A 22,204-nucleotide genomic window follows, 5' to 3' on the forward strand; every position below is an offset into this window, starting at 1 on the left:
CATTAGCTAGGATTACTGGTACAATGGTAAAAAGCAGTGGTGAGAAGCAACATCCTTGCCTGGTTCCTGATATTAGCAGGAAAGCTTTGAGTTTCTCACCATTAAGTATGATGTTTGTTGTAGGGTTTTTGTGGATCTTCTTTATCAAGTAGAAAAAGTGCCCTTCTATTCCTAGTTTGAGAGTTTTTATCATAGGTAGGTTTCAGAGTTTTGTCAAATGTTTTTCTGTGTCCATTGATATGATCATGTGGTATTTCTTCTTAGCCTGTTGATATGATGTTTTACATTAAATTGTTTTCAAATGTTGAACTAGGCTTGCATACCTGGGATAAATCCCACATGGTTGTGGTATGTAATTGTTTTTACACATTATTGAGGACTTTTGCATCAATATTCTTGAGTTATATAGGTCTGTACTTTTTCTTGTAATGTCTTTGTCTGATTTTAGTATTAGGGTGATGCTGCCCTCATAGCATGAGTTAAAATCCTCTTTTCCTCCCTGGCTATCTGAGGATAGACCAGCCATCATGAACAATACAGTAACTGCGCAAACTAGAAAGTTCATGACCAACTGACTACTTCAGAGGAAACAAATGCTCATTGATGTCCTTCACCCGGGGAAGGCAACAGTGCCTAAGACAGAAATTCGGGAGGAACTAGCCAAAATGTGCAAGACCACATCAGATGTCATTTCTGTATTTGGATTCAGAACTCATTTTGGTGGTGGCAAGACAACTGGCTTTGGCATGCTTTATGATTCCTTGGATTATGCAAAGAAAAATGAACTCAAACATAGACTTCCAAGACATGGCCTGTATGAGAAGAAAAAGACCTCAAGAAAGCAACAAAAGAAATGCAAGAACAGAATGAAGGAAGTTAGGGGAATTGCAAAGGCCACTGTTAGTGCTGGCAGAAAGCCGAAGGAGTAAAGGTGCTACAGTGATGCTATCTGCAGCCATTGGGGATGTTTCACAAGATTAATAAACTAAAAACTTTTTAAAAAGATGTATTCTCTCTGCTTCTATCTTATGAAAAAGATTGTAGATAATTGGTATAATTTCTTCTTTAAGTGTTTGGTAGAATTCACCAGTGAACACATCTGGCCTGGTACTTTGTGTTTTGAAAGGCTAATTATTGATTCAATTTATTTCATATATATATATATAGACCTGTTCAATTGTTTATTTCTTCTTCTATGGGTTTTGGCAGACTATATCTTTTAAGAAATTGGTCCATTTCATCTAGGTTGTCAAATTTGCATGCATACAGTTCAAATAGTATTCCTTTTCATGTCCATGGGATCTGTAGTGAAGTCCCCTAATATATATATAGATACCCTAATACCCTAATATATATATACCCTAATATATATATACCCTTATATATATATACCCTAATATATATATACCCTTATATATATATACCCTAATATATATATACCCTTATATATATATACCCTAATATATATATACCCTTATATATATTATATATATACCCTTATATATATATTATATATATACCCTAATATATATATATACCCTAATATATATATATACCCTAATATATGTATATATATATAAATATATATATATATATTTTTTTTTTTTTGAGACCAAGTCTCACTCTGTCGCCCAGGCTGGAGTGCAGTGGCACCATCTCAGCTCACTGCAACCTCCGCCTCCCGGGTTCAAGCAATTCTCCTGCCTCAGCCTCCTGAGTAGCTGGGATTACAGGCTCCCACCACTACACCTGGCTAATTTTTGCATTTTTAGTAGAGATGGGTTTCACTATGTTGGTTAGGCTGGTCTCAAACTCCTGACCTCAGGTGATCCGGCCGCCTCAGCCTCCCAAAGTGCTAGGATTACAGGGGTGAGCCACCGCACCCGGCCTATATATTTCTGATATTAGTAATTTGAGTCTTTTTTCTTAGCCTGGCTGGAGACATCAATTTTATTGATCTTCTCAAAGAAGCAGATTTTTGTTTCATTTATTTTCTTTATTGATTTCCTGTTTTCAATTTCATTGATTTCTGCTCTAATTTTTATTTATTTTCTTCTATTTATTTTGGATTTGTTTTTTTTCTAGTCGTCTAAGGTGGAAGTTCAGATTATTGATTTTAGATCATTAATTTCTACCATATGCATTCAATAATAAAATTTCCCTCTCAGTACAACATCCCAAACATTTGTATGTTTCATTTTCATTTAGTTCAAAACAAAAATTCTGGAGGCGAAGTCTCACTGTCACCCAGCCTGGAGTGCAGTGGCACAATCACAGCTCACTGCAACCTTGACCTCCCAGGCTCAAGCAGTCCTCCCACCTCAGCCTCCCAAGTAGCTGTGACCACTGTGCTCAGCTAATTTTTTAGAATTATTTTTTGTCTCACTATGTTGCCCATGCTGGTCTCAAATTATCCTCTTGCCTCAGCCACCCAGAGTGCTGGGATAATAAGTATGAGCCACTGTGCCTGGCCCAAATTATTTTTTAATGTGAGATGTCTTTTTTGGTTCATGTGTTATAAAGAAATGTGTTTAATCAGCAAGTATTTTGAAAATTTACAGCTGTCTTTGTTACTTCTAGTTTAATACCATTGTGGTATAAGAGCAGACATTGTATGATATCTATTAAGTTTGTTAAGTGTGTTTTATGCCCCAGAATGTGTCCTATGTTGGTTAGTGTTCCATATGCTTGATAACAATATGCACTCTATTATTAGATGAAGTAATCTATAGATATTATTTCCCATTGATCTCTGTGTTGAGTGTAACTATGTCCTTACTGATTTTCTGCCTGCTCGATCTGTACATTTCTGAGAGATGACTCCACCATTATAGTTGGAGACCAATGACCCTCTATTTCTCCTGGTACTTCTGTTTTTGCTTTACATGTTTTGATGCTCTGTTGCTAAGCACTTACACATTAAGGGTTCTTATGTTCTGTTGGAGAACTGACCCCTTTATCATTATATAATGCCTCCACTTTATCTCTGATAACTTTCCTTGTCTGAGGTCTGCTGTCTGAAATTAATATAGCCACTCCCACCTTCTTTGATTAGTGTTAGCATGGTATATCTTTCTCCATCCATTTGTTTTTAACCTACATGTCATTATATTTAAAGTGGTTTTCTCATAGACAACATATAGTTGGGTCTTGTTTCTTGACCCAGCCTGACAATCTCTTTTAACTGGTGCATTTGAACATCGATGTTCAAAGTGATTATTGATATATTTGGATTAATATTGACTATATTTGTTCCTGTTTTCCATGTGTTCCCTTGTTCTTTGCTCCTATATTTGTCTTCTACTCCTTTTCTGCCTTTTGTGTTTTTGAGATGGGGTCTCACTCTGTCACCCAGGCTGGAATGCAGTGGCACAATATAGCTCACTGCAGCCTCAAACTCTGGGGCTCAAGTGATCTTCTTGCCTCAGCCTCCTAAGTAGCTAGGATTATAGGCACATGTCACCACGCCCTGCTAATATATATTTTTATTTTCTTTAAAGACAGTCTCACTGTGTTGCCTGGGCTGGTGTTGAACTCCTGGCTCTAAGTGATCCTCCCAATCTCAACCTTCCAAAGTGCTAGGATTACAGGTGTGAGGCACCACACCCGGACTCTTTTGTGGTTCTAATTGAACATTTTATATGATTCTATTTTCCCATTTTCCTTACTTTCTTAGAATATCAGCAATGCTTTTTTTTTTACTTTTTAGTGGTTGCTCTAGAGTTTGCAATATACATTTGCAATTAATCCAAGTACATTTTCACATAACACTATCCCACTTCATTGATAGTGTGCATTTTTTTTTTTTTTTTTTTTTTGAGATAGAGTTTTGCTCTTGTTGCCCAGGCTGGAGTGCAATGGCATGATCTCGGCTCACCACAACCTCTGCCTCCCAGGTTCAAGAGATTCTCCTGCCTCAGCCTCCCAAGTAAATGGGGTTACAGGCACGCACCACCACGCCCGGCTAATTTTGTATTTTTAGAGACGGGTTTCTCCATGTTGGTCAGGCTGGCCTCGAACTCCCGACCTAAGGTGATCTGCCTGCCTTGGCCTCCCAAAGTGCTGGGATTACAGGTGTGAGCAACCACACCAGGCCATAGTGTGCATATCTTATAACAAAATAATCCTAATTCCTCCCTCCCATCCCTTATATCATTGCCGTCATTCATTTCACTTACATATGAACATATATACAGATATATTAGTATATATCATTGCTATTATTTTGAACAAACTGTCATGTTTTAGATCAATGAAGAGGCCAGGCACAATGGCTCATGCCTGTAATCCCGGCACTTTGAGAGGCTGAGATGGGTGGATCACTTGAGCCCAGGAATTCGAGACCAGCCTAGGCAATATGGTGAAACCCCATCTCTACTAAAATAAATACAAACAATTAGCCAGGTGTGGTGGCACGTGCCTGTAGTCCCAGCTACTCAGGAGACTGAGGTGGGAGAATCGCTTGAGCCAGGGAGATCGAGGCTGCCGTGAGCTGTGATTGCACCACTGCACTTCAGCCTGGGCGACAGAGTGAAACCCTGTCTCAAAAAAGTAAAAAGAAAAATAAATCAATGATGAATAAGAAAAAGCAAGACTTTTCTTTTACCTTCAGTTATTAAAGGTAATAATGATGTTCTTCTTTATGTAGATCTGAGGTTCTGACTTTTATCATTTTTCTTCTCTCTGAAAAACTTAACATTCTTTCCAAGGCAGGTCTACTGGCAACAAATCCCCTTCACTTTTGGGGGATAATGTCATGGGCTACAGCATTCTAGGTTAGACACTGCTTTTTTCTCTCAACACCTTAAACATTTCATTCCACTCTCTCCTTGTGTGCACAGTTTCTGAAGAAAAGTCATTTTTTGTTCATTGGTTTTTTGGTTTTGAAGGATTTTTTGCATTTATCCTGTGTATCCTCTGAGCTTCCTGGATCTGTGGTTTCATGTTCCATATTGATTTGGGGAAATAATCAATCATTATTGCTTCAAATATTTCTTCTGTTCCTTTCTCTGTCTTCTTCTAGTATTCCCATGAGGCACAGTTATACCGTTTTTTCATCATCTCACAGTTTTTGGATAGTTTGTCTTTCAGTTATAGAGGTTTCTATTGAGATAGCCTCAAGCTCAGCGATTCTTTCCTAAGATGTGTCTAGTCTACCATTTAGCCTTTCAGAGCTACTTGTCGTGTTTTGTTGTTTTTTTTTTTCTTTTTTTTTTTTGAGGTGGAGTCTTGCTCTGTGACCCAGGCTAGAGTGCAGAGGCGCAATCTCGGCTCTCTGCAACCTCCACCTCCCAGGTTCAAGCGATTCTCCCACTTCAGCCTCCTGAGTAGCTGGGATTACAGGCACCCACCACCACACCTGGCTAATTTTTGTATTTTTAGTAGAAGCAGGGTTACACCATGTTGGCCAGGCTGGTCTTGAACTCCTGACCTCAAATGATCCACTCGCTTCAGCCTCCCAAAGTGCTGGGTTTACAGGCGTAAGCTGCCGTGCCCAGCCTACTCTTCGTTTTTTATCTCTAGCATTTTAGCTCATCTTAGGATTTCCATCTCTCTCCTTACATTGTTTGTTATTGCTTGTTGTCTACTTTCTCTAGTAGAGCCCCTTTCATATCGATCACAGTCGTTTTAAATTCCCAGTCTGTGAATTCCAACATCTCGGCCATATCTAATTCTGGGTCTGATGTTTGCTCTTTCTTCAAACTTGTGTCTTTTGCCTCTTAGTATGCCTTGTAATGTTTTTCTTGATAGCTGGCCATGATGTGCCAGGTAGACAGAGCTTCTGTAAGTGGGCCTTTAGCAATGTGGTGGTCAGGTGTTGGGGTTGGGGAAGCATTCTGTATTCCTAAAGGAGGCCTCAGTCTTCTGGTGAGCCTGTGCCTCTGGACTGTGAACGTCATGAGTGCTATGCAGTTATCCCCTCTTAGATGAGGGACGATGGCTAGAATGGGCTGGGGCTGGCTATTTCCCTTCCTCCAGGTGATTGAGGTTCTGCTATAACTTCAGCAGTTTAGGTGCTTGTTATAATAGAAAGATGAGAAAGCTCTGGAGTATTTCAAAATGGTTCCTTCTCCCCTTCCTCTGCTGGAAGCATGAGGGGATTTTTCTCCAAATTTCACTGTGAGAACCTAGTCAAGCTCCTGGGGATAAAACTCACAAAAGTGTGGATCTCCCTTGACCCCCGCCTCCAGTGAGACTGAGTTCCCTGGAGTTTTTAACCTCTCAGATTTCTCCACGCTGAGCCTGCAGCAATTCATCAAATATAGCTCAAGTTTTCCTAACCTGGCGCTGGTTCTCACAGAGGTTATTGCTCGTGGATTTTTTTCTCACGGGTTTCTGTTCTATAAACTATGATTCTCTGTATTTGCCTGTTTGTCTTTCCAATTTTGGAGACAGCAGTTTGTCCTGTGAGCTCAACTTTCTGACGGATCTAAGGAGAGATGTTGATCTTTCCATTTGCTCCGCTTCTTACTTATTGCTAGGATGGAGAGACAACTTCCAAGCTTCCTGCACGCCACGCTGGAAACCAAAAGTTGCAATTCTTAAAAGAAAAAAAAATAGCTCTTGTAGCTTCACACATACAAACAAACATGTTTATTAAAAAATATATTTATTATTTTTTACACCTGCTGCATAGCACAAGACTATTAACACTATAACTCACTGAATGTACAATAAATGTTCACATTTAAATAACAGGATAGGGTCAACATTTTCAACCAGTGGGTCAGCTTTAGCATCTCATGAAGTGCTTTTTAGACCTAGATACCTTAAGAGTTTTTTTGAAAGGATACTTCCAAGTCAGAAAACAAGAAGATCAAAACAATAGGTTTTTCCAGAATAACAGGAATTTTGCATGATGAAATGTCTATTTCTGTCGGTACAAATCAACAATAAAAACAAAATCTACATCCAACCTACTCCGAAGTACTCACACTGCACTGAATGAAGTCTACAGTGTCAGTGTCTCTTGAGAGAGGCCGCAATATCCACACTGGCTACATACATGTTTTCCAAATTAAGTTTTCTGATGGCTCATCATTTGCCATCTCTTCAAATCCAGGTCCTTTAAAACATCTATGACCTTGGAATGAATGTGCAGAACACCTGATCTGAAAGCCATGTGACTTGGCTCGACTGCCGTCCGCATCTCTGGCTGATAATATACAAATTAGTTTTAGAGTCTTTATTTCACTTAAGAACCAAAGAAGAAGAAGAAGAAGAAAACTTAGAAGGGAAAGCAACAAAGAGGTCCTTCCACAATATTTTCCTCTGTGTATTTTAAAACTTAAAACAACTGCCGTAAAATGAACACTCCATTCAGTGATTCTTTTCAGTTTTCCAGTAAGTTATTCCTGAGGGGAGGGGAGATACCTTACGGTTCAAATTAAAAAGAACGTAACAGGGCCAAATTTAAGTTATAAAAGCTAAAACTGAACCTTTAGAAAAGTCTACTAGTCTTCCCCTAGAAAGTCTTTCTAGACTGGACACTAGGATATTTGTAATCATTACACTGTAGGACTTAGGGAACCCGAGCCTGTATTTTGTAATGCAAGGTCAATATTTTCTGTTGAATATCTTTGTCACAAAGAGAGTCCATTTTCAGTTTCCATATATTTATGAAGCAACTTTCTCAAGTTCTCTTAGTACTCAAACATTGGGGAACAACTACATGAACGCAGTCTCAGAAATAAAGTGCGAAATCTACATATCAATAAAGTTCTTTTAACAGAATTGTTCACCTTTCAGAAAAGTGTCTTTATCATAAAGAAGCTACTCTACTTAATTTATAGAACCAGTTTTTACCCAGAAATGTAAATTAATTAACTTCATTTGAAATGAAGTAAGGTCTTTCTGTTCTGGAGTAATAAATTCTACTATGCAATAATTATTCTGAAAATGTGTTAGCATGTCACAAAAAGTTAAAATATATAATGATTTTTTAATGCCCAACTAATAGTATATTCATAAAGACTGGATTTCTTCCAGATCCCTTATAACTATCTGAATTATTATAAGTGGCCCCCACATTTTAATTTTTTCCCTAAGTGTGAAGTTGATCATCTTATTAAAAGGTCTAGATGAGTCACAATATGTTTAAAGTTAAAAATGTTAAGAAATAAGAAATGCCTCCTTTCCATCCAACTTTAAAGAATGTTCATTTTAAGACAGCATTTAAAGTAATAAAATACACCGAACATGTCAGCAAAAGTTAAATGTACACTTGGTAAGAACAAGGAATATATCCTTTACCAATGAATGATAAATGGATTCTGCAAGGCAGAACAAAATTTCAATACTTTCTCTTTCTCTCTCTCTCTCAGTAGTTTTGGTAATTTTTCTTGGTACCAATATCTCCTTCTTACCACCACCACAACCAGAGGATGGGAGGCAAAGCTTTAATGTAGGGGTTTAGATTCTGCTGACATCAAGCAGCCTTTTCTCTTTCGGGTAGTCCACCTTTGTGAAATAGTGAAGAACTATCAGAACATGAGCTTCTGACCTAATCCACTGAGGACCAGCATCTGTGGAAAGCACTACCAACAGCCCAACAATAGTTTTCTAAAATAGGGAAGTTAAAAAAAATCAGCGAGAAAAATTTAGATGACAGTTTTTGCTTCAGAACATCACTGTCAAACTTTTGTTTCATCATTTTAATTTTGTTATTCAGCAGGCTCCCTTTGTTAAATTACTGAAAACTAAAACAAGATAAAGCAGTTCAGACCTAATACACACCCACAAAATGCCCCTTCTCCTTCGGTGCCATGGCTTGGAATAAGAAGTCCAGTAACCATGGACTTGGCACATCCTGTCTCCACCTTTGGTATGAACACAATACGCCACTTAATATTTCCACAAAGGAAAAGTAAGGCTCGTCAGTATGTTAAAAGACCAACTCAAGAGCAAGGCAAATTCTCTCCATCTCGAAATCTACTTTCCCCTGAAAGATCTCTGTTCTGTGGCAAAAACTGAAGGTTTGAAGAGTCAATTTGATAAAGATGACCTTGGCAAAATAAACCGCAGTGTATGGATGAGAGACAAAACTGTGGTTTCTGAACTCTTGAGTGAATAATAAATCTTACAAAAGAGCTCTAAGTGTCAGAGCTTTCAGACTTATGAGAACAGACATGAGGTGGGTGCTGGATTCGAGCTCCAGGGTGGAAGTCATGGTTTGGTGATGTGCACTTCGCTGCTTCCGTTCCCGTTGGTGGTGGTGGTGATGATGTACTGTGTGGTCTGCTGTTGGCTGGTGGTCTGGGGGTCCAAGGAGTCACTGTGTGCAGGTGGCTGGACCTGGACTCCACCAGAGAGGGCAGAAGTTTGCTTTTCTTCCAAATCTGATTGACTTTCTGATAACACATAATGACCCTAGAGGAAGAAGAAAAGGATCTTTAAAAACCTGGGGCCTTAAAGGGAGGGTGAAGCTACTGGGGAAGGAGAGAGATGCAAAATGTCACAAGGGACCCAAAATAGGTTTCTACGAGAGAGGCTTTGCCTAGGTCCTTTAGAGAGGGCGGATCAGTCACAGTAATTGACTACAAAGGTAAGCTCCTTAAAGGAGCACCTTAGCAGTTTCACCAAATGATAGAGTGAACAACTTCAGGTACAGTAATTTGCATCATGGTGGTAACATACGTGGCAAAGAAAACGTGCTGTTGTAATGCTCCTAATAATTTACAAATTCAGAAAAGATAGTTAACTGTCCATTCGATCTTAAGATTAATACAGAATGGATCCAAGAAGAGATATTTAAAGTCTCCTTGAAGAGGCAGAATGACCCTGAAGACAGGTAGTCAAGTCAATGGTTCTCAGACTTCAGAATTTCAAAAGACCAGCAAAATTTTAAAAAATAATAAATGGAGGCCGGGCGTGGTGGCTCACGCCTGTAATCCCAGCACTTTGGGAGGCCAAGGTGGGCGGATCACCTGAGGTCGGGAGTTCGAGACCAGCCTGACCAACATGAAGAAACCCCGTCTCTACTAAAAATACAAAAAAAAATTAGCCAGGCGTGGTGGTGCATGCCTATAATCCCAGCTACTTGGGAGGCTGAGACAGGAGAATCTCTTGAACCTGGGAGGCAGAGGTTGCAGTGAGCCGAGATCGTGCCATTGCACTCAAGCCTGGGCAACAAGAGCGAAACTCTGTCTCAAAATAATAATAATAATAATAACGATAATAATAATAATAATAAATGGTTCCCAAATTTTATTTTGTCAAGTAAGGGCATTTAAAATATGCTACCATCAAATAGACATTTTAACACTCAAGAGCACAGGAACAACAGGATCTCAGAATGAAATCCCTTACACTGAATAAATTTAGCTTTATGAAAACTTACACATTGTCTTTGTTTTCTTATTTTTCTCCTCATCATGAAAACGTCTTCATAGACCTGTAGCTGGCTATTTTGTTACATTAACATTTTTAAAGAAATGTGTCTGTCAGTCAGAAGGAGGGTTGGTCAGCTACAGAACAGAGGAAGAGAGACGTCGCAGAGAGACTGTCAGGCAGTAGTCTGTCTGCACTGCCCAGAAAAGAGCCATCGCCAAATACCCATTTGATTCCACTAGGGCCAGATGTTCTGAGTTCACCCCCACCAGGCAACGTTATGATTATGATTGGTTTTTCCATGTGGGGAGGAGGCTGTTTCTCAACCTAGGGTCCATTGACTCCTAGAGGGTCCACAGGTTGGCTGCAAAAAATGCATGAACCCCCAAAAGTGTACATTAAATTAGTGTGCACATACACTGTAGTAGGGGGAGAGAAATAACTTTGGCTAAAACCATTCTCAAATGAGTTCCAGGCCAGAAAAAGGTCAAAGTCAATGGGTCCTACAGGGAACAAAAAATGTCCTGATCATGCCAATATGATTATCTCATTTTACATTCGTCACTGTTTTCACTGACAATTAATAGTGTTACTCTGGATTTACATATATCTCCTAAGTCTAGTTAATGTGACCTCGTGTGCTGAGAAACAAGTGAGCTCTCAGTATACTAAAAAAAAAAAAAAGAAGAAAAAAAAATCAGGTTTTTGAGGCCACAAGACTAGCTAGCTACCCTCTGACACCTCTTAAGAAAATCTTCCCTTGGTAATATCTCAATATTCCTAGCCGTTGAAGAGCATTTTTCCTTTTTTTTCTTCTAGCTTTATTAAGATATAATTAAACAAATCAACCTGATTAACATATCCATCAACTCATGCACTTACCATTTTATTTTGTGGCAAAAACATTATCTATACTATGTTAACAGTTTTCAAGTATACAATACACTATGAACACAGCCAGCATGCTGTACACAAGATCTCCAGAACCTATCCACCCAGGAGTATTTTTCTTTTTTTTCTTTTCTGAGACAGAGCCTCACTCTGTTGCCCGGGCTGGAGTGCAGTGGCATGATCTCAGCTCACTGCAACCTCCGCCTCCCAGGTTGAAACAATTTTCATGCTTCAGCCTCCTGAGTAGCTGGGATTATAGGGATGCACCACCACACCCAGCTAATTTTTGTATTTTTTAGTAGAGGCAGAGTTTTGCCATGTTGGCCAAGTTGGTCTTGAACTCCTGACCTCAAGTGATCTGCCTGCCTTGGCCTCCCGAAGTGTTGGGATTATAGGCGTGAGCCACTGAGCCCAGCCAAGAGTATTTTTCTAAATTCACATGTATGTACTCTGTCTTCTAATAACTTAAGAGGCAGGCCAGAACAAACCAGTGAAGATAAAAACAGAAGAGGGAGATACAATCAACATTGTACCTGCCCAGCTTAGATAATTTATGGCAATGTTTTTCACTTTCGGGTGGGTGAAATGTTTAATACAGCTCCATAATTGATTCATTATATTCTCTCCCAACCCAGTTGAGGGCCAATTGTCTTGAGGACTCAATCTGTCCAAGAAGCATATAAAAACGTTCATAAGGGCTGGGTGTGGTGGCTCACGCCTATAATCCCAGCACTTTGGGAGGCTGAGGTGGGCGGATCATGAGGTCAGGAGATCAAGATCTCATCCTGGCCAACATGGTGAAACCCCATCTCTACTAAAAATACAAAAATTAGTTGGGTGTGGTGGCACATGCCTGTAATCCCAGCTACTCGGGAGGCTGAGGCAGGAGAATCACTTGAACCCAGGAGACGGAGGTTGCAGGTGAGCCGAGATTGCACCACTGCACTCCAGCCTGGAGATACAGCAAGACTCTGTCTCAAAAAAAAAAAAAAAAAAAAAATATGGCTCATAGGAATGGAGCTAGGACCATTACAGTTATTAATTGAACAGATATTTCTTGAGCATTTGCTATATCCTAGCCTCCTGGACAGGGCACTGAGGATAAAGTGATAAAGCCCAAGACCTAGCTTTCAAAGAATTCATCATCTACTGTGAGAAAACAGAGTAAGCCAATCATTAAGAGATAAGTGGTGATAAGAGTTACTATACAGCACCACAGGTTGGACAGGAAAAACCCAACCGAGTAGCGTAGCTTACCGAAGTAACCGCCTTCACCTGGCCAGTAGTAACTGGAGTTGCCACACCACTGTCTGTAATCACAAACTGACCCGGGGGAAGCGTCATCATTTGAATCTCAGATGCTAAAAAACAGGAAATATTCATAGTTCAGTGGTCTCAGATTTTAACATAAGTCTTAGAAACAAAAACATAACCAGTAGCCACAGTCCCCACTGATTTGCTTGCCATGAGAGTTTTACAATGATGTGATTTCTTGGTACAGTGAAAGCATCTCTGCTACGAACTGAGAAGAGGCTGGTACGCAGCTACCCAGTGTCAGAGACAATCAGTGCATTCCCCTTCAAATGTGGTTTCTCAATGTCCACAAAGACAAATACTCAACAATTTTTAAAACCTTCAAATAAGCCACAAAGAGTTACCTTTTAAATCAATATTTTTATCTTTTATATTCAGATTTGAATTTGTGACACAAATGTATCCACACTTGGCTATTATAATTTAATCCAACTTGAATTTTATTTCACCACCAGTGTTATTAGAGCAAACTAAAAATAAAACCCACCCTAGCATCTTGTTGATAGTCTCTAAATAATATTTCTACTAAAAGGAATGAGAGTTTCTTGGGAAAATGGCTGATTCCGGACCTGGGCAGAAAGCTTGTGAGACAGTTGTGGGGCATTGTGTCTTCCCAGCACACAAGATGTGATGAAAGGCTATCGGGTCACGTGAGAATAATGCAGGAGCCAGTTAGAAGAGGCTCCTACAAGCCAGAGAGGGGATCACTCGAGCATCGGTAAGGATCACACCTGCAATCGGCTGAAACACACCAGGCGTTGAAATCCATGGGTACATAACCACACTAAGACGGGCACACACAACCCTATCACCTTGGATAGCATAAGAAATCAATTCATTTTGTGAAAACTGGTAAACAAAGGAAATGAATCAGGTATTTAAAGTGTTTATCCTGCCTTTCTTGTACAAACTGTACTTGAGAGTAACTTGGTAGTTAAGGTAAAATTTTTTTCTTTATAAAAGTTTTCTAGCTAATTAATGAATAAGGCACTAGAATCATGGCCAGGCACATGGACCCACGCCTGTAATCCCAGCACTTTGGGAGGCCAAGGCAGGCGGATCACTTGAGGTCAGGAGTTCGAGACCAGCATGGCCAACATGGTGAAACCCCATCCCTACTAAAAATACAAAAATTAGCCAGGCATGGTGGCAGGTGCCTCTAGTCCCAGCTACTCAGGAGGCTGAGGCAGGAGAATCACTTGAACCTGGGAGGCAGAGGCAGAGTTGCAGTGAACTAAGATCACACCACTGCACTCTAGGCCTGAGTGACAAAGAGAGACTCCATCTCAAAAAAAAAAAAAGAATATCACAACTTTGCAAGCCCTAATGAAATAATGGAGCTAAAGAATAAACATCGATGGCTCCTAACATCACAAAAAGAGAGACACCTGAACATTATGTGCTCTTGATAGAAGTACACACACCAGCTATGAAGTATCAGGAGGAAAAAAACAAACTGCACCTGAGCAAGCCTGTAGCTCGAATTGCCAGTCTACAGGAAATGAAAGGAACAGAAGAGCACATGTTCACTGCATGGTAACATGGGAATCCCACCAGCAAAATCCAGAATGTGGAAAACAGCACAAATGAGCCGGTTTCCTCAACACAGAAATTATAACTTAAAAGAGTGAACACATATATTAAAAGAAACTCAAAAGTCATCATCAATTGCAATGTATGGCCCTTATTTGGAACCCAATATGAGCAAACCAACTTTTTTGTTTGAGATGGAGTCTCGCTCTGATGCCCAGGCTGGAGTGCAGTGCCACGATCTTGGCTCACCACAACCTTCGCCTCCTGGGTTCAAGTGATTCTCCTGCCTCGGCCTCCTGCGTAACTGGGACTACAGCTGCGCACTACCATGCCTAGCTAATTTTTGTATTTTCAGTACAGACGGGGTTTCACTATGTTGGCCAGGCTGGTCTCGAACTCCTGACCTCGTGATCCGCCTGCCTTGGCCTCCCAAAGTGCTGGGATTACAGACGTGAGTCACTATGCCCGGCCAAGCAAACCAACTATTTTTTTAAAAATTTCTGAGACAATCATAGAAATATAAAAACCCTGACCGGGTATTTTAAATATATTTGTGGGTATTAAAGAATTACTGTTGGCTGGGCACAGGGGCTCACGCCTGTCATCCTAGCACTTTGGGAGGCCAAGATGGGAAGATCACTTGAGCCCAGAAGTTTCAAAACCAGCCTGGGCAACACAGCGAGATCTCATCTCTACCAAAAAATTCAAAGGAAAAAAAAATTAGCCCAACATGGTGGTATGTGCCTGTAGTCCTAGCTACTGGGAGGCTGGGGCAGGAGGATGGCTTGAGCCCAGGAGTTGGAGGCTGCAGTGAGCTATGATCACACCTCTGTACTCCAGACTGGGTGACAGATGAGACCCTGTCTCTTAAAAAATAAATACAGAAAAGATTACTGTCATTTCTTCTTAGGTGTGATAATGTTGTATGGAGTTGTGTTTTTAAAAAATAGTTGTCTTCAGCTGAACACGGTGGCTTATGCCTGTAATCCCAGCACTTTGGGAGCCCAAGGCGGGAGGATCACTTGAGCCCAGGAGTTTGAGATCGACTTAGCCAACATAGTGAGATCTTAGCTCTAAAAAAATTTCAAACATTAGACTATACATGGTGGCTGACATCTGTAAACCCAGCACTTGGGGAGGCCAAAGTGGGTGGATCACTTGAGTCCAGGTCAGGGCTGCACTGAGCCACGATTATGCCACTGCGTTCTCCAGCCTGGACGACAGAACAAAACCCTGTCTCAAATAGTCTTTTTCTTTTAGAGTTATGTACCAAATATTTATGGATGAGGTGATATGATGGATCATTATTCAGCTGGAGGATGGCAGACCATAATGGGAGCATATATGACACAAGGTTGGGTGTAAGTTGGTAACTGCTGAGGCTGGACAATGGGTACAGGATGGTTCGTTACACTCCTCTCTCTACTTTGGTATATTTTTACATTTTTCCCTAATAAATTTCAGTCCCAGAATCTTTTCTACAGGTTAGAATGCTAGTTCATCCTATTATTACCATGAATATCTCCATCACTCCACTTTTTTTTTCTTTTTTGAGATGGAGTCTCGCTCTGTCACCCAGGCGGGAGTGCAGTGGTGCGATATTTCTGCCTCAGCCTCCTGAGTAGCTGAGATTACAGGCGTCCACCACCACACCTGGCTAATTTTTTTGTATTTTCAATAGAGATGGGGTTTCACCACGTTGGCCAGGCTGGTCTCAAACTCCTGATCTCAAGTGATCCGCCCACCTCGGCCTCCCAAAGTGCTAGGATTGCAGGCATGAGCCACCACGCCCGGCCCACTCCACTTTCTTTCACAGGAATTACACTGAGTACAGAGGTCAGTCTATTCACCAGATTCCAGTGGTAAGAGAGTCCTTCCCTGACTGGAAACTAGACCCAGCCCTCATTGTGATGTCCAATGTTTAAGAGTATAGATTGTGGCTGGGCACAGTGGCTCACGCCTGTAATTATAGCACTTTGGGAGGCTGAGGTGGGTGGATCAGCTGAGGTCCGGAGTTCGAGACCAGCCTGGCAAACATGGTGAAACCCCGTCTCTACTAAAAATACAAAAATTAGCTGGGCGTGGTGGTGGGCGCCTGTTATCCCAGCTACTCGAGAGGCTGAGGCAGGAGAATTGCTTGAACCCGGGAGGCAGAGGTTGCAGTGAGCCGAGATTGCGCCACTGCACTCAAGCCTGGGCAACACAGCGAGACCCCATCTCGAAAAAAAAAAAGAATATTGATTGTAAAAATAACTAGATGGTAGAGTTTGAGCCTGACTCCATAGCAAATCTATGTAACATAGCCAAGGATCAATCATGACAAAGACGGGCCCCCAAAAATAAATCAACGGTAGAAGAAAGATCAATACTGACCCTTTCCCTTCTCAGCACCTCTTCCTCCTAGTTTCTACTACTGAGGTCTGTTAACATCTACTCCTATTCCTTCCACATCTTCCATGATAAAGGTCTCATACTTCCTGGCCTGCACCCAAAGCTGTTTCCCCACCAAGGGGTTTACCTACTCCGACCTCTGTCAGCCAGCCTGCTACTGTTTCCATAGCACGAATCTCAGGGTTTTGGAATCAACTACTCTTCTATCTCTCTCCTTTACTAGATGATGGTCAGCAGCACAGTGGGGTGGTTTAGAGTGTACACTCTGAAGCCAGACTGCCTGGGTTCCAAATCCTCTGTTTACTAGCTCTTGGAAAAGTGAGTGTGTGGAAATTGCCTTATCTGTAAAATGCAAATAACAATTGTACTTATCTCATAGGTTGTTGTGAATACTGACTGTGATATATATGGTTTGGAATCATTCCTGGCAATATAGTAAGAGCTTAATGAAAGTTGGTTAACATTATTATTGTGTGGTGTTACTGATACTAATGAGAATATTAACCTTGGTATAGCCAGGGTCTAGTACAGCAATTGATATACAGGCATTCTACAAATATTGGTGGAAGGGATGACTCAACATAGCCTATATCCATCTATCTTACTATTTAATTACATAGCTACGTTTCCTCCAGCAATATACCTGACGTTTCGAAAATGTCCTATCAGGGTAGCTCTGTGAAATCAGAATGCTACACCTTGAGTTTTGTCATGAAACTCATTGAAGTACATGCATAGAGAGTATAAAAAATGGCCAAGAGATACTTTAAAAATCTATCATAAGCTGAAGAATTATGACACATAGCTGGAGATCCCCCACCCCTGACCGACATGGCATCGTCCCTTCTTACTTACAATAGCCACGGAAGGAATTCCAAGCACTGGGCAGGTACGTGTGCTGCACAGAGGAATTTTGCTGCTGCTGCTGCTGCTGCTGCAGAGCCTGCCCCTGTGTGGAAGAGCTGCCCTGGATGTGGGAGGGGCTGAGCCCCTGCTGAGCCTGCTGGGCTGAGGGACTCAATGGCTGCCCAGATACCTGGGGAGAAAGAGAAAGCAATGGTAGGGAATTATGAGCTTCTAATACAGTGAAGACTCACAAATAACTGAAGGAAGTACATCAGACTCATATGAATTATAACACTGAAACTATCATTGCTATTTTTTTCTTCTGAGATGGAGTTTCACTCTTATTGCCCAGGCTGGAGTGCAACGGCACAATCTCGGCTCACCGCAACCTCCGCCTCCCGAGTTCAAGTGATTCTCCTGCCTCAGCCTCCCAAGTAGCTAGGATTACAGGCATGTGCCAACCCGCCCAGCTAATTTTGTATTTTCAGTAGAGACGGGGTTTCTCCATGTTGGTCAGGCTGGTCTCGAACTCCCAACCTCAGGTGATCCACCCGCCTCGGCCTCCCAAAGTGCTGGGATTATAGGCATGAGCCACCACGCCCGGCCTATCATTGCTATTATGAAAAGTAATATTTTAAATGAGAATAAAATCAATGAAAAGCAAGCATAACTATGAAATTCTAATTTGCTTTCAAAGGATTCTCTACCAGAGTATACAAAAAAATTAATTTCAATCAACCGTTGGAAAGATAAATGAAAGAAAATACAATTACCTACATTATATAAGGTTAAAAATAATGGAAGGTGAAGTAACTTGCCTGTGTCACAAAGCTAATCTGGAACACAAAATGAAATGGAACCCAAAGTTCATCGTTTCCATTCACCAGCACTGGCGAAGCCCACCTGGCTGGTGGAGTTCAGCACAGGTGGGTGAAGAGGCCCACTCCTGAAAACAGGATGAGGCCAGCGCTCTCCAGCCTGCCACACTGCAATCCCGCTCCAAACTACCCTCCCAACTTCCTTTCCAAACATCATTTCCTGTTAGTAATCTAAACAGAATAACTCCGTTTTCTATAAATGTACATTTTCCATCGCAGCATGAGCTTCTTCAGATCAGACTGCCTTCCCCAACGACTATGTCAGAACCGTACCCCTTGTTCAAGACCTCAAAGACCACTTCTTCTAAAAAATGCCCTGGATTCCCTCCTAAACCTAATCTCTCCCTCTTTAAACTCTGAGAACTTATCTATGTATCTCAATTCCAGACTCAAGCATACAAACACAGTAACATACAATATACTATAATACTCCACAAAGTCACTGTTCCAAACCATAGAAGCCACTTAGCCATTGCATTTAGAATGAAAGCAAAGACCACTGTTGTTTCTAGGATGTCATAACACAGGACTCTACGAGGGCAGAAGCAGCTAATAGCTTAATGTGTCCACAAGGCCAATATAAAAATTGGAGGCAAAGGTAAGATCCTTTAGTAAAAATCCAAAAATAACAGTAGCTAAGGAGACTAGGTCTGAAGAGAATGTCCCCCCTCTCATTAAATCTGATAGTCCCTGAGGCCATGCTAACACCTCCAAATAGTCTGCGGAGCAGGGTACCTGGGCGGAGGACGGGGCCGAGGCGGTAGGCTCGCTGACCTGGATGTGCTGCACCTGGATGGCGTGCTGGGGGTAGGGCTGAGGATCGTGGAGCTGGCCAACATCCACAGTGGACTGCTGTGACTGGTGAGGGGAAGTAGCCTGGAAGGAGAAAAAACAGGCCCAGAAACCAGACATATATTGATTGAGGTTAAGGGAAATCCTTCCAGAGAAAAGGTTCCGTTAAAAACAATATCCTGGCCGGGTGCAGTGGCTCATGCCTATAATCCCAGAAATTGGGGAGGCCAAAGCGGGTAGATCGCTTGAGCCCAGGAGTTCGAGACAAGCCTGGGCAACATGGCAAAACCCTGTCTCTACAAAAAATACAAATGGCCAGGCGCGGTGGCTCACGCCTGTAATCCCAGCACTTTGGGAGGCCAAGGCGGGTGGATCACGAGGTCAGGAGATCGAGATCATCCTGGCTAACATGGTGAAACCCCGTCTCTACTGAAAATACAAAAAAATTAGCTGGACATGGTGGCAGGCGCCTGTAGTCCCAGCTACTAGGGAGGCTGAAGCAGGAGAATGGCGTGAACCCATGAGGCGAAGCTTGCAGTGAGCTGAGATCGCACTACTGTGCTCCAGCCTGGGTGACAGAGCAAGACTCCATCTCAAAAAAAAAAAAAAATTAGTCAGGCGGCCGGGTGCAGTGACTCACCCCTGTAATCCCAGCACTTTGGGAGGCTGAGGCGGGGGGATCACTTGAGGTCAGGAGTTCAAGACAAGCCTGACCAAAATGGTGAAACCCTGTCTCCACTAAAAATACAAAAATTAGCTGGGTGTGGTGGCGAGCACCTGTAATCCCAGCTACTCGGGAGGCTAAGGCAGGAGAATCACTTGAACCTGGGAGGCAGAGGTTGCAGTGAGGTGAAATCGTGCCACTGGACTCTAGCCTGGGCAACAGAGCGAGACTCCATCTCAAAAAAAAAAAAAAAAAAAATAGCCAGGCATGGTGGCATGCCTGTAATCCCAGCTACTGATGAGGCTGAGGTGGGAGGAATATCTGAGCCTGGGAGGCGGAGGTTGCAGTGAGCCATGATTGTGCCACTGCACTCCAGCCTGGGTGACAAGAGTGAGACCCTGTCTCAAAAAAAAAAAAAAAAAAAAAGCAAAAACAATATCCCAATATATACCAACAGAAATAGAAGAATGGAAGAGATTTCAGCTCCAAAGCTACACTAGCAGATAGCCCACACCTAGACCAAGCCAGATAACAGGATAGAAAAAGATCGTTTAAAGAAATATGCTTCTAACACATAAGCCACTATTAGATTCTGGAAGAGAAGGAGAGAGAGGGAAGATAGTTCCTGACAATAAGCTGAAAAAGAAGTCGTCAGGAATCAAAAATTTCAGTTACATTTAATGATCTACCCTTTATCAATTAAAAGAGATCAAAGAAGAGAATTTGCTTTTAGTTTGTCACCATTAACCCACTACAACAGTGGTTCTTAACCTTTTATGTACCATAAACATCTTTGAAAAAGCAGCTAAAGTATAGGCCCTTTTTCTAGAACAATGTACCTATACATCATAATTTACAGGCAACTTCAGGGACTCATATAGCTTCCTCCAAAGCCTGAAGTTAAAAACCCTCCATAAGAAAAATAAGACAAAGAATAGTCAACAACAGTGGCAACTTCCAATTTCCTGTCCCCATGTTAGTTTTAAATTTTCAGAGACCAAATGATTTCAAAGCAACAAGTTTGTTCATTTGTGCCTTGGGGACACTTCTTCTCAGCGTAATTAAATGAAACAATAGTTCTGGGAGAATCACTTTCATTTAGTTCCTTAGTCAGTAAGAATGAGTTATTCATTATCTGGTAGAAGGAACACAGTTATACCTCTATACTACAAAGGCACTGACTGATATGCAGAGATTGAATCAATTTTTTTTTTTTTTTTTTGAGACGAAGTCCCGTTCTGTCGCCCAGGCTGGAGTGCAGTGGTGTGATCTTGGCTCACTGCAACCTCTGCTTCCCAGGTTCAAGCAATTCTCCTGCCCCAGCCTCCTGAGTGGCTGGGATTACAGGCATCCGCCATCACGCCCAGCTAATTTTTGTATTTTTAGTAGAGACGGGATTTTGCCATGTTGGCCAGGCTGGTCTCGAACTCCTGACCTCAAGTGATCTGCCCGCCTCGGCCTCCCAAAAGTGCTGGGATTACAGGCGTGAGCCACTGTGCCCAGCCATCAATATTATGCTTTACAACCTCTCTTTGATGTAAGACATTTGATACGCAGGTCATGATTTATCAAACTGGCTCATTACCAAGCAGCCAACCAGGATGGCTAAAGATAAGGATCAGAAGAGGGTCAGAAACAGGTGCTGTGGCTACTGTCCTGCCACAGCACAGGAGGCTTATATATGCTGGAACCTAAAATTTCCTGACTACTATAGACAGAAATCTCTTACACTGCTAAGGCCAGAGGCCTCATCAGCCTGCAAGGGGAAGGGGCATTTGTAAAATGCCCAAGGCTTAGAACTTCCACGCGGAAGGACATTACATAGATCCCAGCCCCAGCTCTGAGAATGAGGCGCTGGTGGCAACACGGCATTCATAAGGCAAAGGGAAACCGAGGCACGCAGTACCGGGGCCACTTGCACCACTTGAAGCTGTATGTGCTGAGGCTGCTGGAGGCCAGACGCCGACTGCGACACAGGGATGTACTGAATTCTCTGGTAATCCCCTTGTGGCGTTCGGTAGTCTGTCGTTAAGGTCTGGGACAGTTCTGTCATTGCTTGGGTGAGCAGGTCCGTCGTCACCACAGTCTCTCCAGTGGCGCTGTCCGTAGTCAAAACCGCTGGGGTGGCACTGATCACAGCTGTCGTCAGCGGTGTGTGTATGGTGTTGGAGAGCTGGGCGAACTCTGGATGCTTCTTTCGAATGTGCTGGACCATCTTGGTCTGAAAAAGCAAGGCAAAAAACAAGAATAATTATTAGAATTTGTGATTTTCCATTTTTCTTATATGTAAATCCTCCGAAGATTCCTGAAGTCTTTTATGTCTTAAAAAAAGAAAAATCAGAGCAACACTGACTGTATGCCTGTACTTCCTGGGGTAACATAATGCTATGAAAGCAGGGAAGGGGGTGGGGAAGAAGTAAAACCTCACCTGACCTCACACCATCAGCAAGGTCTCAATATCCCCCCCAACTAGTACCTGCAGCAATCAATCACAATCCCCCCAGCCGAAATGACCTCCTTTGTAAAGCCACCACTTAACTTTCTATGTGGTGCTTCCAAAAGCCTG

The 22,204-nt window shown here is 41.9% G+C and overlaps 1 protein-coding gene and 1 pseudogene across 3 annotated transcripts in view; one reads left to right on the forward strand and one right to left on the reverse strand.

Moving 5' to 3' along the window:
• The first annotated feature begins 512 nt into the window (after window positions 1-512).
• LOC112135406 (small ribosomal subunit protein eS24-like) lies at window positions 513-958 on the forward strand (annotated as a pseudogene).
• A 5,610-nt stretch (window positions 959-6,568) lies between these two features.
• The window catches only part of PRDM10 (PR/SET domain 10), a 104,270-nt gene continuing 88,634 nt past the window's right edge, over window positions 6,569-22,204 (reverse strand). For 2 of the 3 annotated variants that reach the window (XM_009247256.4, NM_001132156.1), the window contains 5 exon segments: window positions 21,545-21,859; window positions 18,957-19,058; window positions 17,314-17,494; window positions 12,478-12,581; window positions 6,569-9,369 (listed from right to left, as the gene is read on the reverse strand). In XM_009247256.4, the coding sequence (XP_009245531.2) occupies window positions 9,166-9,369; window positions 12,478-12,581; window positions 17,314-17,494; window positions 18,957-19,058; window positions 21,545-21,859 (906 nt within the window). In that variant the 3' untranslated portion in view covers window positions 6,569-9,165. 3 annotated transcript variants of the gene reach the window in all.

Source organism: Pongo abelii, chromosome 9, assembly GCF_028885655.2.
Source record: "Pongo abelii isolate AG06213 chromosome 9, NHGRI_mPonAbe1-v2.0_pri, whole genome shotgun sequence".
Taxonomy (NCBI): Eukaryota; Metazoa; Chordata; class Mammalia; order Primates; family Hominidae; genus Pongo; species Pongo abelii.